Here is a 16,678-nt window from a genome sequence, read left to right on the forward strand (position 1 = left end):
GGCAAATTTGCCGCCTCTTAATGAGGGTAGCGTTGCACTGCACATTCAGGATTGTTTCGCTGCTGGGCTTCTCGAGGCCTTGTGCTTTCTGCAGCCACCTGTATGGCAAAGCCGAAGACGCCAAGGAATGAAGGAGTCTGTTCACAGGGCACTCTGGGAGCGGCCTGTGGGGGTAGAGTCCCACTTTGTCTGACAAGTCTAGTACATGAAACAAATCCCAAATTGGCCCTGCGTTTGTCGGCAAAACCCCCAGAACAGCAGGCAGGGTGGAGTGGGGAATGCTTGCCTTGATGGTACAGTGGAACCTCGGTTTACGAACACCTCGGTTTACGAATTTTCAGTTTACGAACGCTTGTAACCCGGAAGTAAGTAAACCGAGGTTTCCGAGGCCTACAGAGGCCTCCGCGAAGGCCTGAAGACTGGGCTGCAGCTGCGGAGGCGCTCCCATGGCTCCGTGAAGGCCCGGCCTCCGCGAAGGCATTGTGATGGTGGAAGAGGACCCTGAGCCCCCATCCAAACAATGACTATCATCAGCCCAGATAAGAAATAAATGTTAATTTTTTCACCTAAAATACTGTCTGATTTATTTTATAGTACAGTACATTGATTATTGCCTTCATTTTATGGATCAATGGCCTCATTAGACAGTAAAATTCGTGTTAAATTGCTGTTTTAGGGGGTGTTTTTCATCGTCTGGAACGGATTCATCCACTTTCCATTACTTTCAATGGGAAAGTTCGCTTCAGGTTAAGTACGCTTCAGTTTAAGTACAGACTTCCGGAACTAATTGAGGTTGTAAACCGAGGTACCACTGTACTACCGTATTGTCTTAGCATACCATTGAATTTCTCTCTTTAGCTGGCAACGCTTTAATCACATTGATATTTTTTTAATAAGTTGCTTTTTTCTCAGTAAAGTCTTTGCCTTCTGAAGTATAATCTCTCTCTCTCTCTCTCTCTTTCTCTCTTTCTCTTTCCACACAGGCCATGCTCTGCTCTGTGCAATCCTTTAACCTGCTCTCCAGCGCCAGAATCTCTTCCCAGCATCGTTTCTCTGAGCTGCACTGGGGGCAAACCCCCAATGAGCCTTGCAGGCTCTAAATCGTCTTTCCCTTTCCTTACTGCCTTCCTGGTGCTCGTCGATAGCATCATCACCGTACACAAAGGGCTGGTTGGCAAGGTGAGTCCTGCTGGTGTTTTGTTCTGCCGTTTCTGTTGGGGACATGCTCTGTTCCAAAAAAAGAGAACAGAGGACACTTCCTGCATCTGAGAAGAACATGTAAACAGGACACTGTAACACTGTCCCATTTATGTGTTTCAGGCAAGCCAGGAGTTGTTGAGCGAGCTCTGAAAGCCCAACCCTTGGGCATTTGAGAGCCTTTGGGCATATAAACCCTCTTCAGGTTTTATAAAATTATAAGCATGTAGGTTATGTAAACCACACACAAAAACACACCCCAACTTGGCAAATTCTGAAGATGGTTCATAAGTGTGTTTGTGTACAAGCCTCCCTCAATCTTGAACCCCAGTTGTGCAGGGTTTCTTATCTCAGGGAAGCTTGCAGGTGTGTTCAGTGCAGAGGACGGCAACGAAGATGATAAAGGATCAGGAAACCAGCCATTACGAGGATTGGTTGAGGGAACTGAAGGAGCTGGGTATGTTTAGCTAGAAGAGAAGACTGAGAGATGACATAATAGCAATCTTCAAATATCTGAAGGGCTGTCACATGGAAGATGGAGCAAGCTTGTTTTCTCCTTCTGCAGATTGGTTGTTAAAAGTTTGAAAAGCTCCAGAGCAGGTAAAATTGACAGCCTTGGTAAGAAAGAAGGAGCAGTGACCATTAATTACTTTTCCAGACAAATGGGCTCTTTTCCGATGTCTCTTAAAATGTGAATATAGCATGCATTGTTCTCTCTGGGGAAACCATCAGTTTTCAATTATCCCAGCAGACAATGAGAAGGATGTTGTAGTAGCGGAGCATATGAATGGCATTTCTGTATGACAGGGGAAAAACTAGCTAAAGGAGACTATCACCCTCTAGATTCAGGTGTTTTTGAACTGACAATACCCCCCCCCTCTTTTTAACACAGTATGTCTCCATACTGGATGTGAAGGATGTGACAGACTATCTGTTGCAGAGCTGGACTGCTGACCCGCCTTCTATAACTCCTTCCTCTGCTTGGCTCTTGAGCCACGAGTACCACTTTCAATATTACGTGCTTTCACTGGCTCAGAAAATGGTAAGCTCTTTGCATCCATCTTCACTTCTGGTTTGCTTAGCCCACCCATCACCAGCCTAGGGCCCTCCAGATGTTTTTTACTACAGCACATGCTGGTTGTGACTGATGGGAGTTGTAGTCCAAAACATCTGAGGAACACAAGGGTGGCTTTGCCCATGTACTTATTACAGAACCTGCTGGGGAGGGGATATGGTGAATGAGGCTGTGGTTCCTCAATAGAATTTGGCACCTACTGATTCACTTTACAATGTCCCCCACTCTCCATTCCCCACCTTTGATAATGAAATGGACAAAAGAAGCCAATAGGTGTTTTTTTCCACCTCCCATCCCAATTTGCCACCCATAAAGAAAACATACTGCAGCTTCTTAACAGTCTGCAGATGCCTAAAGCTGTCTGCTTCTACTCCCACGCCACCCAAACATGAGCAATAGGCTCTATCTGAAGGGACTTGCGTGTTGTGGGAAAGTTGGGGGTTGTGCCGTGTGTATTCATTCGCCGTAAGGTGAAATTGGCTGAAAATCTGAGTGATCTGCTGTGTAAAACCTAGATTTTGGCCAACCGAAGTATCTGTCTTAACTTGTCTCCCACCACTTTGCATAAACACAATGCAAAGTTGCACTGTGTTGCACGGATTTGCGGACTTCATGGTGAAAAGCCAACACGTAGGGGGATTTCTTTTGAGGATGTTTATAAGGATAAAAAAACCTGCCTGCTCTTGCAGCTTGGCATAGAACATCTCCCTTTCTCCCTGCCCCTGCCCTGTGTCATATCATGACCCCTATATCTGTGTCAATGCGCATGGCTGCAACATTTTCACATGCTGGATTTTTGTTTCCTGTGCAGGCAGGTACTTGTCCGGATTACAGCCAGCATGCTTCACTCTATCACTGCGTTGCCATGGCGTTGTTAAGCCGTTTGTTGCCAGGCAGTGAGCACCTGGCTCATGAGCTCCTATTGGGCCTTGCTTTCAATGCAAAACTGATTCCGTAAGTTCTGCTCCCTCTCCACCTCTTCCCCATCGCTCCCCTTGAGTAACCTTTCCAAAGACGAGGACGTGGAGAAACTGTTTTGGGAAAAAAGGAAAGAGAGATTTACAGGAGAGTTTTAGTTTCAGTAACCTACTGGGGAGCCTGTTCTAGGTTTCCTTGCAGTGGGAGTTGAGGACATAAAATGAGTCTTGCTCGTGTGTCTAGTCCAGCCGTCTGTTCCACCTGTGGCCAGGCAGATGCTTACGAGACAAGCAGGACACAACTATCTTATCATTCTGTTCCTCTTGATCCCCAGCAATTGATATTCTGAGGCATACCGTCTCTGATCCTGGAGATAATATATAGCCATCATGACTAATACTTGTGCTGTCTACATAGCTGAAGAAACATTTTGATGCAGCTCCATGGCCCTGAAGGACAAAGGGTGACTTCTTGCTCTTCTCTGTACCAGCTGTGAAGTCTTTTAAATCTCTGTGCCATCTTTATTGCCTTTCCACTTGTAAAGTTCCTCTGCTGTGCAAAAAGTTGGAGGTTATGTTTGTGCAATTTTTAAAATTGACTTCTTCTACATTGATGGTGATAGATCCTTAACATAAACACTGGAAAGTGGATTAAGCCATGAGAGATTTGCCAAGGCCTAAGAAGGCGACCAGGGACGCGGGTGGTGCTGTGGTCTAAACCACTGAGCCTCTTGGGCTTGCCGATCAGAAGGTCGGCGGTTCGAATCCCCGCTACGGGGTGAGCTCCCGTTGCTTGGTCCCAGCTCCTGCCAACCTAGCAGTTTGAAAGCACGCCCAAAGTGCAAGTAGATAAATAGGTACTGCTCCGGCGGGAAGGTAAACGGTGTTTCCATGTGCTGCTCTGGTTTTGGTGTTCTGTTGCGCCAGAAGCAGCTTAGTCATGCTGGCCACATGACCCGGAAAAACTGTCTGCTGACAAACGCTGGGGCCTGTAAAGCGAGATGAGCGCCGCAACCCCACAGTCGTCTGCGACTGGACTTAACTGTCAGGGGTCCTTTACCTTTAAGAAGGTGACCTAGTCCACAAACGTGGCACTTTCGGCACTCCACTCCACAAGAGTCAGTCTGAAAGCAGAAAATGGGCATTGGGAATACCCATGTGTTCAGACCATTTCCCTTTCGATATGTTCCTCATCCCAAAAATAGGTTATTACATTTCGCTATGTTGAGGCTGCTTATGGTAATGAGAAAAGAAATCGAATGTTTGAATCTCCTTGGAAACATGGATTCCCACATATAAAAACGGTTGGTGGCCTTTGCATACATGGACTCCAACTCCCATCATTCCTGGCCATCGGTTGGCTGTGGTTGCTGGGAGTTAGCGTCCAGCAACATCAAGATGAGGAAGGGTGCTGTAAGCCAGTGTTTCCCAACCTTGTGCCTCCAGCTGTTTTCGGACTACAATTCCCATCATTCCTGACCACTGGTCTTGCTAGCTAGGGATGATGGGAGTTGTAGTCCCAAAACATCTGGAGGCACAAGGTTGGGAAACACTGCTGTAAGCTATGATAATGAGTCCTCCACACTCAGAGGCTCTTTCTACATCCAGGAATCCCCTTCACACCCCTTTCTGAGCTGCCCTAGCTATTCCTGGAGATGCATTTCATCTAGCAAACTTCTCTCTCTTCTGTTCCAGCTAGGCACTTCTTACATACTTATATAAGCAGCACCTGCCACATTGTAGAATATATTTCCTTAGGTCAGCACCCTGGAGTCATGCTGCATCTTTGTGAAAATGTAGATCATAAGACTGTTGGGGATTACTCTTGTGCTGTAGGAAATAGATAAGCAAATAGCATTGCATTAATCAAGAAAGCATTGACATTTATCGCCTGTTTTCCCCACCACCCATCTTTTGTACAGGGAAGGCAAATCAGGGGGCCCAGAAGCTGCTGATTTCTCAGACCTCCTGCACTTGAGCTCAAAGGCGAAGCCAGCACAGCCAGGCTCAGCAGCTGCTGTTCCTCCACTCCCTAGTCGTGGTACCTTACTGGAGGAAGCATACCAGCAACTCCCACTTATCCAGGCCTGCTACCTCTCTCACTTTGCTTACTTGGAGCCCACCCTTGTTCGTTCCAGAGATGTTTACCAAGGACGAACACACTTAATCCAATCCATGATTCTTCCTGAGGTCAAAGGGCCAATCCTACCTTCCGATTGGCCGTTCCTTCCTCTCATCAACCTCTATAACAGTGTGACTGGTGCAGGAACCCGGTGGGCTGGGCTGAGTTCTCTCCCACTGGATCTTGTGCGCACAGTGACTCAGAACCTGCAGTGGGTCCTCTTGCTGGAGACTTGGAGAGCCACGGTCCTTCAGGGCATCTCGGCGGCAGCCAAACTTGCAAGGCTTATGTGTGTCTTCCTCACGGGCAGTGACTTGTTCCTGGAAGGACCCGTCCATTGCTACACAGCTGCTCTACTCTCCCTTTACTGCCAACCCAAAGTCCTGGACTCCTTGAACTTGGATGCTCCCCTCCCTGGCTTAGCTTCTTTCCATGACCTCTACATCAACCTCCTGGAACAGTTTGAAGGTGTCTCCTTTGGAGACCCACTCTTTGGCATCTTCGTGCTTCTTCCTCTGCAGAGGCGGTTTAGTGTGCAGCTAAGGATGGCCGTCTTTGGAGAGCATGTGAGCACCTTGAGGGCACTGGGAGTTCCACTCCAGCAGGTAGGTCTCCCCAAGATAAGGCTGGTTTGTTTGGAGGTAGGGGTGGACTTTTGGGGGTGGGAAGTAAGCTCAAGAAAGCCCTGCTGGATCAGACTGAAGGCCCATTTAGTCCAGCATCTTGTTCTCCCTGTGGCCAACAAGATGTCTATGAAAACCCCACAAACAGCACATGAGCGTAGCAGAACTCTCTACTTGTAATCCCCAGCAAAGCTGTCATGAGCAGTAGCCATTGATAGCCTTAACACTTTATGAATGTGTCTAACCCCCTTTTAAATCCATCTACGTTAGTGGTCCTCACTACATCTTTGGGTTTAGCTATGTGCTGCGGGTTTAGCTATGTGCTTCGTGAATAAGTACTTCCTTTTGCCTGCCCTGAATCTTCATGTCCCTGTATTCTAGTACTATGAAAGGGAAGGAAGGAAACATCTAAGGAGGCAGAAGTAGCTGGCAGGATTAGGGGGTGCATAATTATGTTCCCTACTAGGGGTGGACTGAGCAGCCTAATTCCCTCTCCGCTTTTAGTTTTGCTGGAGCTCAATCTGTCAGTTTGCATTTCTTGGTGCAGAAAGTATTGATCTGATGTGTAGAGATCTTTCCTCTTCTAATTACCGTAATTCAAGAGGGTTCTGGGAATTTCTCTGTGTGAAAGAAACAAGCAGAAGGTTCATGGTCTTTGGGTTATTCCTTCAGAGAAGCTGAGTACAGCTGGTTTAAACTGGTTCTGTTATCTCTTCTGTCAAGGTCCTGCTGACTATAAAAGTAAGGCCAGAAGGAGCCTGGGTTTCACTTTCTCTTTCTATCTCTTTTCCTTCTGGTGTGGTGTTCTGTACATAGTAGAAGTTATTGTAAGTTTCAGTTAAGTCTGCTGCAACTGGACTTCATATGGACATTGCCAATCCTGAACGTATTGGATTTGTGACCATTATGCTCATTTGCCTTCAGTAGCAGTAAAGCTCTGCTGGATGAAATATTAATTCCCTCTGGTCTATTTTTTGGAAATCCTGCAACATGTTTAAGTTTCTACTCTGCTAACTATACGCTGGAATCTGCTCTAGATCAGTATTGAGTAGAATTACATGACACAGTCATAGGTCTGTTCCATCCTATCTTGTTCCATCCCAGCCTGAACAAATGCATGAAGAGTCCACAGTTAAATTTTACACACTCTTCATGTACAATTATTATTATTATTATTGTGTGTGTGTGTGTGTGTGTGTGTGTGTGTGTGTGTGTACAATAAATGTGTTTCAGTCTATTTTTCTATAAAACATACTTTTTTAAAAAACATAAAATACATATTTTTTGAGTGGTGTTGCTTTCTTGGTTTTGTTGCAGTTTCCTGTTTCTCTGGAGCGATACCTTTCCCCTGCTGAAGGCAACCTGAACCTCTTACGGCAGTACTTCCAGACCTTGGTCACAGGGACCTTGCGACAGAACTGGTGCCCTGTACTTTATGTGGTTGCTGTGGCCCATGTCAACAGCTTCATGTTCTCACAGGATAGCACCACACAGGTATGCGATCATCTTTAAAAGTCTGGCCCTGGTGCATCCTGTTCTTCTACCAGGCTGGTTGTGTGATGCACACAGCTTGATGCACTGTCTCAATTGGTTGTTTCAAAAGCCCGTCAGCTTTTAGGAGGGAGGATCTGGATGAATGTATTGTCCTGGGCTGTCAGTGTGGACCTGGGATTTTTAGAGGAAACAGAAATAGCCTATGGCATCATTGTTGGGTTGCCTTTTGAAGACAATATGGAAATTTCCATTTGTCCAGAGTGCTTCACTGCTGCCCACCTGCTTATAGGAGAAGAGTGTGAGCTGCTTCGCACTGTGTTTTTGAGAAGTGCTTTAATTCCCTGCTCAAGAGATTGAATCCTGCTGCCTTTGCTGCACATTCCCGTTCCCTGCTGGGAACAGGGCACCCAGCCAATACAGGATTAAATCCTCTCCTCCTGCCCATCAGCTGATGTCAACAGTGATGTCAGTTGATGGGTGAGCAATTGTAGTTTGGGGGAAATGGTCTCCTGGACCAAACTAGAACCTCTGGTGGTTCAAGGTTGGCCCACATGTTAAGCCATGGTTTGGCTTAGAGTGAAGTGTGAGCCAGACCACTGAATCCTCACTAGGCCTGTCAGGCCACTTGTCATCCATGCCAGCAGAAAGCTGATTTGCCAAGAAACTTAATTCAGAAAGAGCAGCCCAAGAAACAAGATGTATCTGCGTGGGTTCTTCAGAGCACACAAAACTCTTGAAGAAAATGTTGCTGTAAGGGGGAAGGCTTATAGGGAACAGCCCCCTCTCATCAGGTCGAGTTCTTCGCAGAGCAGCAAGTCCTCCAGGAGGATCAGATTACAAGAGCCAGGAAACAGAAAGGGAGACCCAAGGCTCTGGCAGTCTCAGAGAGCCCCTGCTCCAAAGGGAGGGAGAGAGAGCGGTGGAGGAAGGGACCGGCAGACAGTCAGAAGGGAGGCCATTCCCCCCAATGCCTGAATTGAGACGAACGGCTCCCCATAGGAGCAAGGGGCGGCGCTTTGGGGTTCCCAGGCTGTTATGTTGGACGCGAAACAGAGAGCAGCCATTGCGAGGTTCTGACTCAGACTGAGGCAGACATGATTTATGGACACTTTGCACTCTAAATAATATGCACCAATAAAAACATCTTAAAGACAAGCAGATGTGGAGGGTCGTTACTCAAGAGTAGCCACAACAACCCCTGACAGTTGCTATATAGGATTTACAGATTTTGGCTCTTGTGTGTTCATTGTTGCCTATGATGGCCAACAATTCCCTTGGGGATTCTGAAGAGCTGGATTCCTTTCTCTTAGAGAAGCAACTACAAGTTTAACATTTATTTTATTTTATTGGTACTTTTATCTCAGGAGGCTGATGTGGCCCGAAAAAGCATGCTCCAGAGGACCTGGCTCTTGTCTGATGAGGTAAGCAACCTGAAGCTGGCTCTCAAAACCAGTCCTTGTAATACAACAAGAGAGTTTTGTGGAGTGATGAATTTTCACACCTCTCTTACTCAGTGCTCCCAACTTTGAAAAAATGTCTCTATGGGTTGCTTGGCTCAGACACATTAGTTCGGCCCATTGGCTCGCTGCAAACAATTGCTCTGGTTTCTCTACTGAGTCTTCTTCAGCACAAAGGAGCCATCATTTCCATAGGAATGGAGGGATGTTGAGCAAAACCCCACGCAAACTGTTGAACACCCTTCTTACAATCACAGTTTTAAGATGTTAGCCACCCTGAGCCCCGCATTATTATTTATTAAAATGCCCAACTAAGAAGCAAGCCCTGATTCGAACATGCCTATAATGCACTTCTATATGGTATGTGACAGAGCACATTTTATTGTGTGGCCAATTGGGTAATTTTCTTGAAAGGCAGACTGTTGGGTGAAGAATATTCCTGCACCGGAGCAGTTAAATGGAGGAAGCACTCACTGGCTTTTTCTTGGTCACCAGAAAGAGTCAGGATGTATCTAGTTCAAACCTAAGCTCAGCCACCAATTCACTAGAGACTTAGGCAATCCGCTAAATGTGATAGGGAGATTCAGCAAGCAGTATTGCAAGCTTAGCTGATAGCTAGGAAACCTGCTTCCCTTTCATAACAAGCATTAAAACTTACAGCACAGCTCAAACAATAACTATGTCTGCGGCGAAGTTACCAACAACCTAATACTGCAGGCATTATTAAGGTGCAAATTCCCCCGGAACAGATGTGCTAATAGTATGAACATCATGTGTTTGGGCTGCAGCATCTGAACTGCTTTGTTCCCTTGTGCTCCTTACGCTCTCCCCATAAGAGAAAAAGCATAGTCTGGAATGGCCCATATCTCCAGGGTTTGAGCCATATTGGGGAAACTGCTTTTCTTTCATTCACCCTCTGCTTCCTCCTATACTCTTCAGGTACTCAGGCGACATCTTCTCTACTATAAATTGCCAAATAAAGAGAGCCCAGTGGGCTTTGACCTTTATGAGCAGCTTCCCACCATTCGTCTGAAATACTTGCACGCCGTGACTAAGAAGCAGCCCAAGGAGGAGCCATTCACATCAGATTTGTAGAGAAGAACCTCAGCAGCTGACACTGGGGAAGTGGGGCGGGGGGGAGCAGCAGCTCTAAGACTGGAGAGGAGCTCTGTCAGCCTCCTGGTCTCTTGCCTTGCCCGAGGAGCACGACAGGAAGGGATCTGCACTGTCTAGGCAGAGTTACCATGAAAACGGCTTGACTCTTCATGATGGAAGAATTTGGACAAGCAAGTGTTTCTGCCAAGATGAAAGACAAATGGTTTTTTTGGGGGGGGGAGAGGTGATGCAAATGTGAGGTGTCTGTAGGATTATTGGCATCTCCTACTGGAAGAGAGAAAGGCTTAATTTGCTCATAGCACATGGTGAAATGTACCTGGAATGTTAAGTCTTATGGTTTGGCTGGAAGGCTGTCATGCAGCACGGGATTTAGGGTGGAGCGGGTGGTTTCCCCGCACAGGGCGCTGAGCCAAGGGGGTGCAAAATTGAGAAGATCCATAATTGAGAAGATCCATTTGGGGGTGCCAAGTTTCGGCCTCGTACAGGGCACTGGAGGATTAACAAAGTCTGCCCCTGCCACAATGTCTGGGGTAGAAATATCTGGGAAAGTGGGAACTGATTCACCAGAATTGTTCATGGGATAGCGATTTGAACAAGCTTTTGAGTCCTGCAGCTGTTCTGCACCTGACACATCTCAGGAAATGACATTACAAGTTTCCATCTCTGTGCAAAAGCCACCTGTTCCTTCCACCCCCAATCTCTCTGCATTAGCTGTTTTTCTCTCTCTTTGTTTTTCTAACCATATTATATTTAATAAAGTTATCTTTCGCATAACAGGATGTTTTGGCAGCTGCAACAACTCCCCAAAGCCAAAAGAAGAAGAATGTGGTTGGTGGAACTTAATAAATCTGAAGGCATGCTCTGGGATGCCATGTCAGGGATCTCTAGGGGACACACTGCAGCATGCAAACCAAAGGGAGTCTAGGCTTGTTCCCATCGCAGCGAGTTTTCTGTGATGTCCAAACTCAGCCACTGTTTGAGTGACAAGGCCATCTAATCACACTTCCTGTGATTAGGAAGCGATTACCATTGCCATTCCCCCCCCCCCCCGGGCAACCTAAAGCAATTTACAACAATAAATGAATTGAAACATAGAAAAACCATAAGAGACATTCATGTTTTTAAAAGACAGAATTTAAAACCCCATTCATTAAAGGAGGCCATAGATAATGAAAATCCAAATATTGAGTGGGGTGGGGGAGTTTTTGCCTGGCGCCTAAAGATACGTAATGACGAGACTCCCTAGGGAAAACACCGCAGTCCAAAACATCTGAAGGCCACTTTGTTGGCTACCCGCTGCTACCCGCTTTCTTGCAAACTAGTGACAAGTCGCAAATGGGAGGCTGAGAACCAGAGCCGGCGGCAGCTCACAGGAGGAGGACCAGATGAGGTTTGTGAGGGATGCTTCCTCTCTGCAAGATCCCTTGCCATGTTGGAAATGCACCCCTGCACCCCACAGAAGCTCAGCATGGGCAAGAGTCACTAAACTGATGTCTAGATATATAGGATGATGAGCAAGATCCGAGCAGGACAACGTTACTTTCTGAATCTTGGTTTTGACATGCCTCTCTCAGCTGCAATTCAGTCCCTCGTAAAATCAATGCATAATCATTGATTTCCCCTGTCTCCTTTCCTGAGAGCTGTGAGCAACTTTCCAGTTTGAATTACTGAGAAAAATAAGTACTAAGCTAAGAATTGCAAGGAGTGATTTGTTGTTGTTGTTTAGTCGTGTCCGACTCTTCATGACCCCATGGACCATAGCACGCCAGGCACTCCTGTCTTCCACTGCCTCCCGCAGTTTGGTCAAACTCATGTTGGTAGCTTCGAGAACACTGTCCAACCATCTCGTCCTCTGTCGTCCCCTTCTCCTTGTGCCCTCCATCTTTCCCAACATCAGGGTCTTTTCCAGGGAGTCTTCTCTTCTCATGAGGTGGCCAAAGTATTGGAGCCTCAGCTTCACGATCTGTCCTTCCAGTGAGCACTCAGGGCTGATTTCCTTCAGAATGGATAGGTTTGATCTTCTTGCAGTCCATGGGACTCTCAAGAGTCTCTTCCAGCACCATAATTCAAAACCATCAATTCTTCGGCGTGATTGTTTTTCCTAAATTTACCAAGCCTGTTTCCTGTTCTATGCAAGCAATATTCTGGGAACTTATGAAACCTAAAAATGAATACTAATGTTTTGTGCATTTGGGAAGAGTTTAGGTTAGATAAAGAGAAGCTATGGCAGGAAGTTTTGCAAATATGGAATCTCCTAATAAATCTTAGTACCCTTAATAAATTACAGTTCCCCAGATTCTTGGAGGGAGGCCATGACTGCTTAAAATAGTATGATGCCACTTAAAATTTATGGTGCAGGTGTGACCAAAGGTAACCCACCACTGGCAGAATATTATGGTGTGTTCTTTCTATAAATCACTAGAGGGTGCTACTGAACAAAATATTAGTAAAAATCCTAGGTGGAACCTGCTCTGAATCTAGAAGACAAGTGTTTCTGTTTTTGGAGAACCAAATTAAAACTTGAAAAACCTAGTCAAACCATGCTTTGGTGGGTGTTCTGAGCAATTGTTAGGAATTGGCACAATGGCCATTTTTAAATCAAAGCGATATTTTTTAAAAAAACATGGTCAAAATGTGCCCACTAATTAGGTTAATCTGTACAGGAGTAAAACAAAATTATCTGTCTGGTGCTTTTTATTAGGTGTGATATAGTGGATATCAGATTATAACTTTACAATGTCTCTTAGGTGATGGTATTTTTAGCACAGTTGCCAAACCAGTCACCTCTGACCTAATTTGTCCCTCTTCTTTTCAGCTCAGGATTTTGAAGTTAAGAAAAATCCACAGTTGGTAAAAACCTGGAATTCTAAGTTTGATAAGCAAACTTAGAACAACTAACATCGTATTTGAGGTTATATAATAGGTGGAGCATCTTCACAGCACGATCCTACATATGTCTTTGCACAGAAATAAGTCCCATTGGATTCAATGGGCTTACTGCCAGGTCAGTAAGTACTGGATTACAACCAGTTGATTGTCTCCTCTTTGATGAGTTCTTATTTGTGATTACTGAAGAGTGGCATTCCCTATTTTTAACTGTATTCCTCTTGGACATTTTAGGCTTCAGTCCTAGACGCACTGAGAAGGGGGCAAGCACTACTAGAAACAGTGAGACTGTCTTCTCAATAAACATTCATAGGATTGCATAGGAAAGCCACTTTTATTTCATATCTATGGTTTGCCTTGTAAAGGGAAAATATTTACTAACAAGGCAAGTAGATTTTTGAAGCAATTGGTATTGACCTGTTTTTCAAATGAAATATTTCAATTTAAAGTTTACTGAAAGACATTTTGTGTAAGGCATCTTTGCTTTCTAAATCTTGGGGGAGAAAGATGCAGAAAATGGCCGCTCCTGAGAGAGATTTGTTGCCGTCGTTGCCAGTGATTTGAGTGCTAGTGCCAGGCTTTCTATGTGTGTTTGCAGTGTGAATGTGTGTGTGTCAGCCTGCATAATGCCCTCAGTCTCTTCCAGTTCTTGGCTTTTTGTATCTGTGAGGGTAGAATGTATGAGAGCAAGCCTGTCAAATCAGTCTAGGCCAGGCTTCCTCAACCTCGGCCCTCCAGATGTTTTGAGACTACAATTCCCATCATCCCTGACCACTAGTCCTGCTAGCTAGGGGTCATGGGAGTTGTGGCCACTGGAGGGCCGAGGTTGAGGAAGCCTGGTCTAGGCAATCCTTGTGACGAACTAAGGACCATGATTAACATAACCAAAGAAGTTGATCTGTGCCATAGAATGAATGGGTCGGCTTTCCCCTCACCTAGGGCCCGGGGGATGGGGTGGAGAGAGGGGCAAACTGAGCTGCAAGCAGGCTACAAGCTGGACACAGAGGCACCCTTGCTCTTTCCTGGATCCCAGCCTCTGACTAATGGATGAACAACTGCTGGAGTGTTAATGCTATGCTCAGGTTGTATATATGTGTAAATAAAATAATATATCCTAAAGACCAGCTAAGCCAGAGAGGGCCTTGAACTATGTCAGGGGTAGGCAACCTAAGGCCCATGGGCCGGATGCGGCCCAGTCGCCTTCTCAATGTGGCCCACGGATGGTCCGGGAATCGGCGTGTTTTTACATGAGTAGAATGTGTCCTTTTATTTAAAATGCATCTCTGGGTTGTTTGTGGGGCATAGGAATTCGTTCATTCCCCCCCCCAAAAAAAAATATAGTCCGGCCCACCACATGGTCTGAGGGCCCATGGCTGAAAAAGGTTGCTGACCCCTGAACTATGTTATAGGTACAGTGGTACCTCGGTTTAAGTACACAATTGGTTCCGGAAGTCTACTTAACCTGAAGTGAATTTTCCCATTGAAAGTAATGGAAAGTGGATTAATCCATTCCAGACGGGTCCACGGAGTACTCAACCTGAAGCATACTTAATCCGAAGTGTGAGTGTAATTGGTTCTGGAAGTCCGTACTTAACCCGAAGCGTACTTAACCTGAAGCGAACTTTCCCATTGAAAGTAATGGAAAGTGGATTAATCCATTCCAGACAGGTCCACGGAGTACTTAAACTGAAAGTACTCAAACCGAAGCGTACTTAAACCGAGGTATGACTGTATTTTGTATTTTTCATTATTCATTGAATTATGTTGTTGTGTATGAAAACTTGCAGTAGAATTTTCACAAACCTCTCGTGTCTTTGCACAAAGATGCACTCATTTAGACAAATTAGAAAAGCACCTATTTAATATATATATATAATCCTGCATAAAAATATGGCTCCATGGCCCAGGTTCAGAATACAAAGGTGGGGCAAAGGGAATCTGGAGCTTTCCATATAAGAAACAATATAAATATTCATTGCAAAACAACAAGAAATTAACTAGATACATCTAGTTACAGTGGAACCTCGGTTTATGAACACCTCGGTTTATGAATTTTCGGTTTATGAATGCTGCGGACCCATCTGGAACGGATTAATTCATTTTCCATTACTTTCAATGGGAAAGTTCGCTTCAGTTTATGAACAGACTTCCGGAACCAATTACACCCATGCTTCACTTTATGAACGCTTCAGTTTAAGTACTCCGTGGACCCGTCTGGAACGGATTAATCCACTTTCCATTACTGTACTTTCAATGGGAAAGTTCGCTTCAGTTTATGAACGCTTCAGTTTATGAACAGACTTCCGGAACCAATTGTGTTCATAAACCGAGGTACCACTGTACTGCAATAATAGTTGTAAACGTAAGTCAGCATTGCTATTTGTGCTGGGCTCTTTTCATTCATTCAGATATGGGATGGGTCGTGGTTCTCAGATACTACAGTTCAGTGTTTAGAAAAATAGTTGGATAACTGGGGTGACTTCATAACCCCCCTGGTTTCACTTTGGGACCATTAAACATCCTAGCTACTAAGGTAGTAGGACCAAAACTGTCCTGAGTCAGAGGGAGGATAATTCTCCTAGATGCATTATCAAACTGGCATTTGGTTTGTGTGACTAAGATTTGAGCTGACAGTGAAGTCGGGATTAAGACATTTACAACAGTTAAACTAAACGTAAGGTGGGAGTTGAAAAGACGGAAGCTACATCAAAATTGCTGGACAATGTAACAGAGAAAGCCTGGGTTTGCTGGCACATTCACAGCTCTCACTAATTGGAAATCTGAGCCGGCAGCCAAATATGGTCCCAAATGTTGAGATGGAAAGTTTCCTCTTTTTGGACATCCTATGCTGGCAGTGCAACAGGGACAAAGGGTCTGCCTCTAAATGCCAGGGAAGGACCAGGTCCAGTAATCGCAATGCATGTTCATAATTTTCAGTATCTGCCTACAGGCTGTCAGCATCTTGTTTGTATTTTAACTTTTGTAGTGTTTCCTGCTCTTCGTTCAGCCCGGCTCCCACCATCTAGGGATGGAAGCATCTGTCAGTTTTGGTTCTCTTAAGTTTCTTGTTTTTCCCATCTTAAATTCAGTTTCCTCACATTTTGCAGCAATTTGCTATTTATTTTACTTAAATAATTATGAAAATTCATCAGCATTTTGGTGTGAATTTCTCCTGGTAAATGCATTTCATATGCAGTTTTGGCTAATGTTTCTGCAAGCAACTTCTCCTCTTGTGTGCCGGTTTCATGAATATCTTCATTTTTATGCATGCTTTCCCCTAATCGGTGCATGTTTGGAGAACTGCACAGCAAAATTCAGATAAGTGCAGATTTTGAAGGGTAGCTGAGCTTTGGTTTTATATGGGTCACTTTGTGATGCTTTGTGAACACAAGGCAGGATAGAAAGGCTGGAATCGCAGGGGGCTTGCATTAAAGGGAGGTCAGTAATGATGGGTTCAAAGAGGCTTTGATGGGCTGTTAAGAAAAAAGAAAAGAGCACTTTTAAGAAGTCGGGGAAAATAGATGGCATGATTTGCCTAAGAGAAATCAGAAGACTCGTGGAGTAAAGTGAAAGGTTTTATAAGAAATATGTAAACACATTTTGCAACCAAATTTGATTATGAGTCTAGGTCCCTGAACTTGAATAAGACTCTATTAAAGAGCAGGAGAAGGCACAGCTGATTTGTGCCTCTAAGTGTCTTCCCTGTGCCATTTCCCACTCGCAACAAAAGTGAATGCCCAGGTTAATTATTCCCACTGCTCTAATAGACCGCCTTATTTGTATAATTTGCC

General features: G+C 45.0%; 1 protein-coding gene across 1 annotated transcript in view; it reads left to right on the forward strand.

Moving 5' to 3' along the window:
- The window catches only part of RPAP1 (RNA polymerase II associated protein 1), a 46,160-nt gene extending 35,385 nt beyond the window's left edge, over positions 1–10,775 (forward strand). The window contains exons 19-25 of the mRNA XM_035111753.3: positions 984–1,179; positions 2,090–2,239; positions 3,084–3,226; positions 5,112–5,916; positions 7,252–7,428; positions 8,793–8,849; positions 9,825–10,775. Of these exons, the coding sequence (XP_034967644.3) occupies positions 984–1,179; positions 2,090–2,239; positions 3,084–3,226; positions 5,112–5,916; positions 7,252–7,428; positions 8,793–8,849; positions 9,825–9,980 (1,684 nt within the window). The 3' untranslated portion in view covers positions 9,981–10,775. The remainder of the gene's footprint in view (positions 1–983; positions 1,180–2,089; positions 2,240–3,083; positions 3,227–5,111; positions 5,917–7,251; positions 7,429–8,792; positions 8,850–9,824) is intronic.
- The last annotated feature ends 5,903 nt before the right edge of the window (positions 10,776–16,678 follow it).

Source organism: Zootoca vivipara, chromosome 1 (assembly GCF_965207765.1).
Source record: "Zootoca vivipara chromosome 1, rZooViv2.hap1.1, whole genome shotgun sequence".
Taxonomy (NCBI): domain Eukaryota; kingdom Metazoa; phylum Chordata; class Lepidosauria; order Squamata; family Lacertidae; genus Zootoca; species Zootoca vivipara.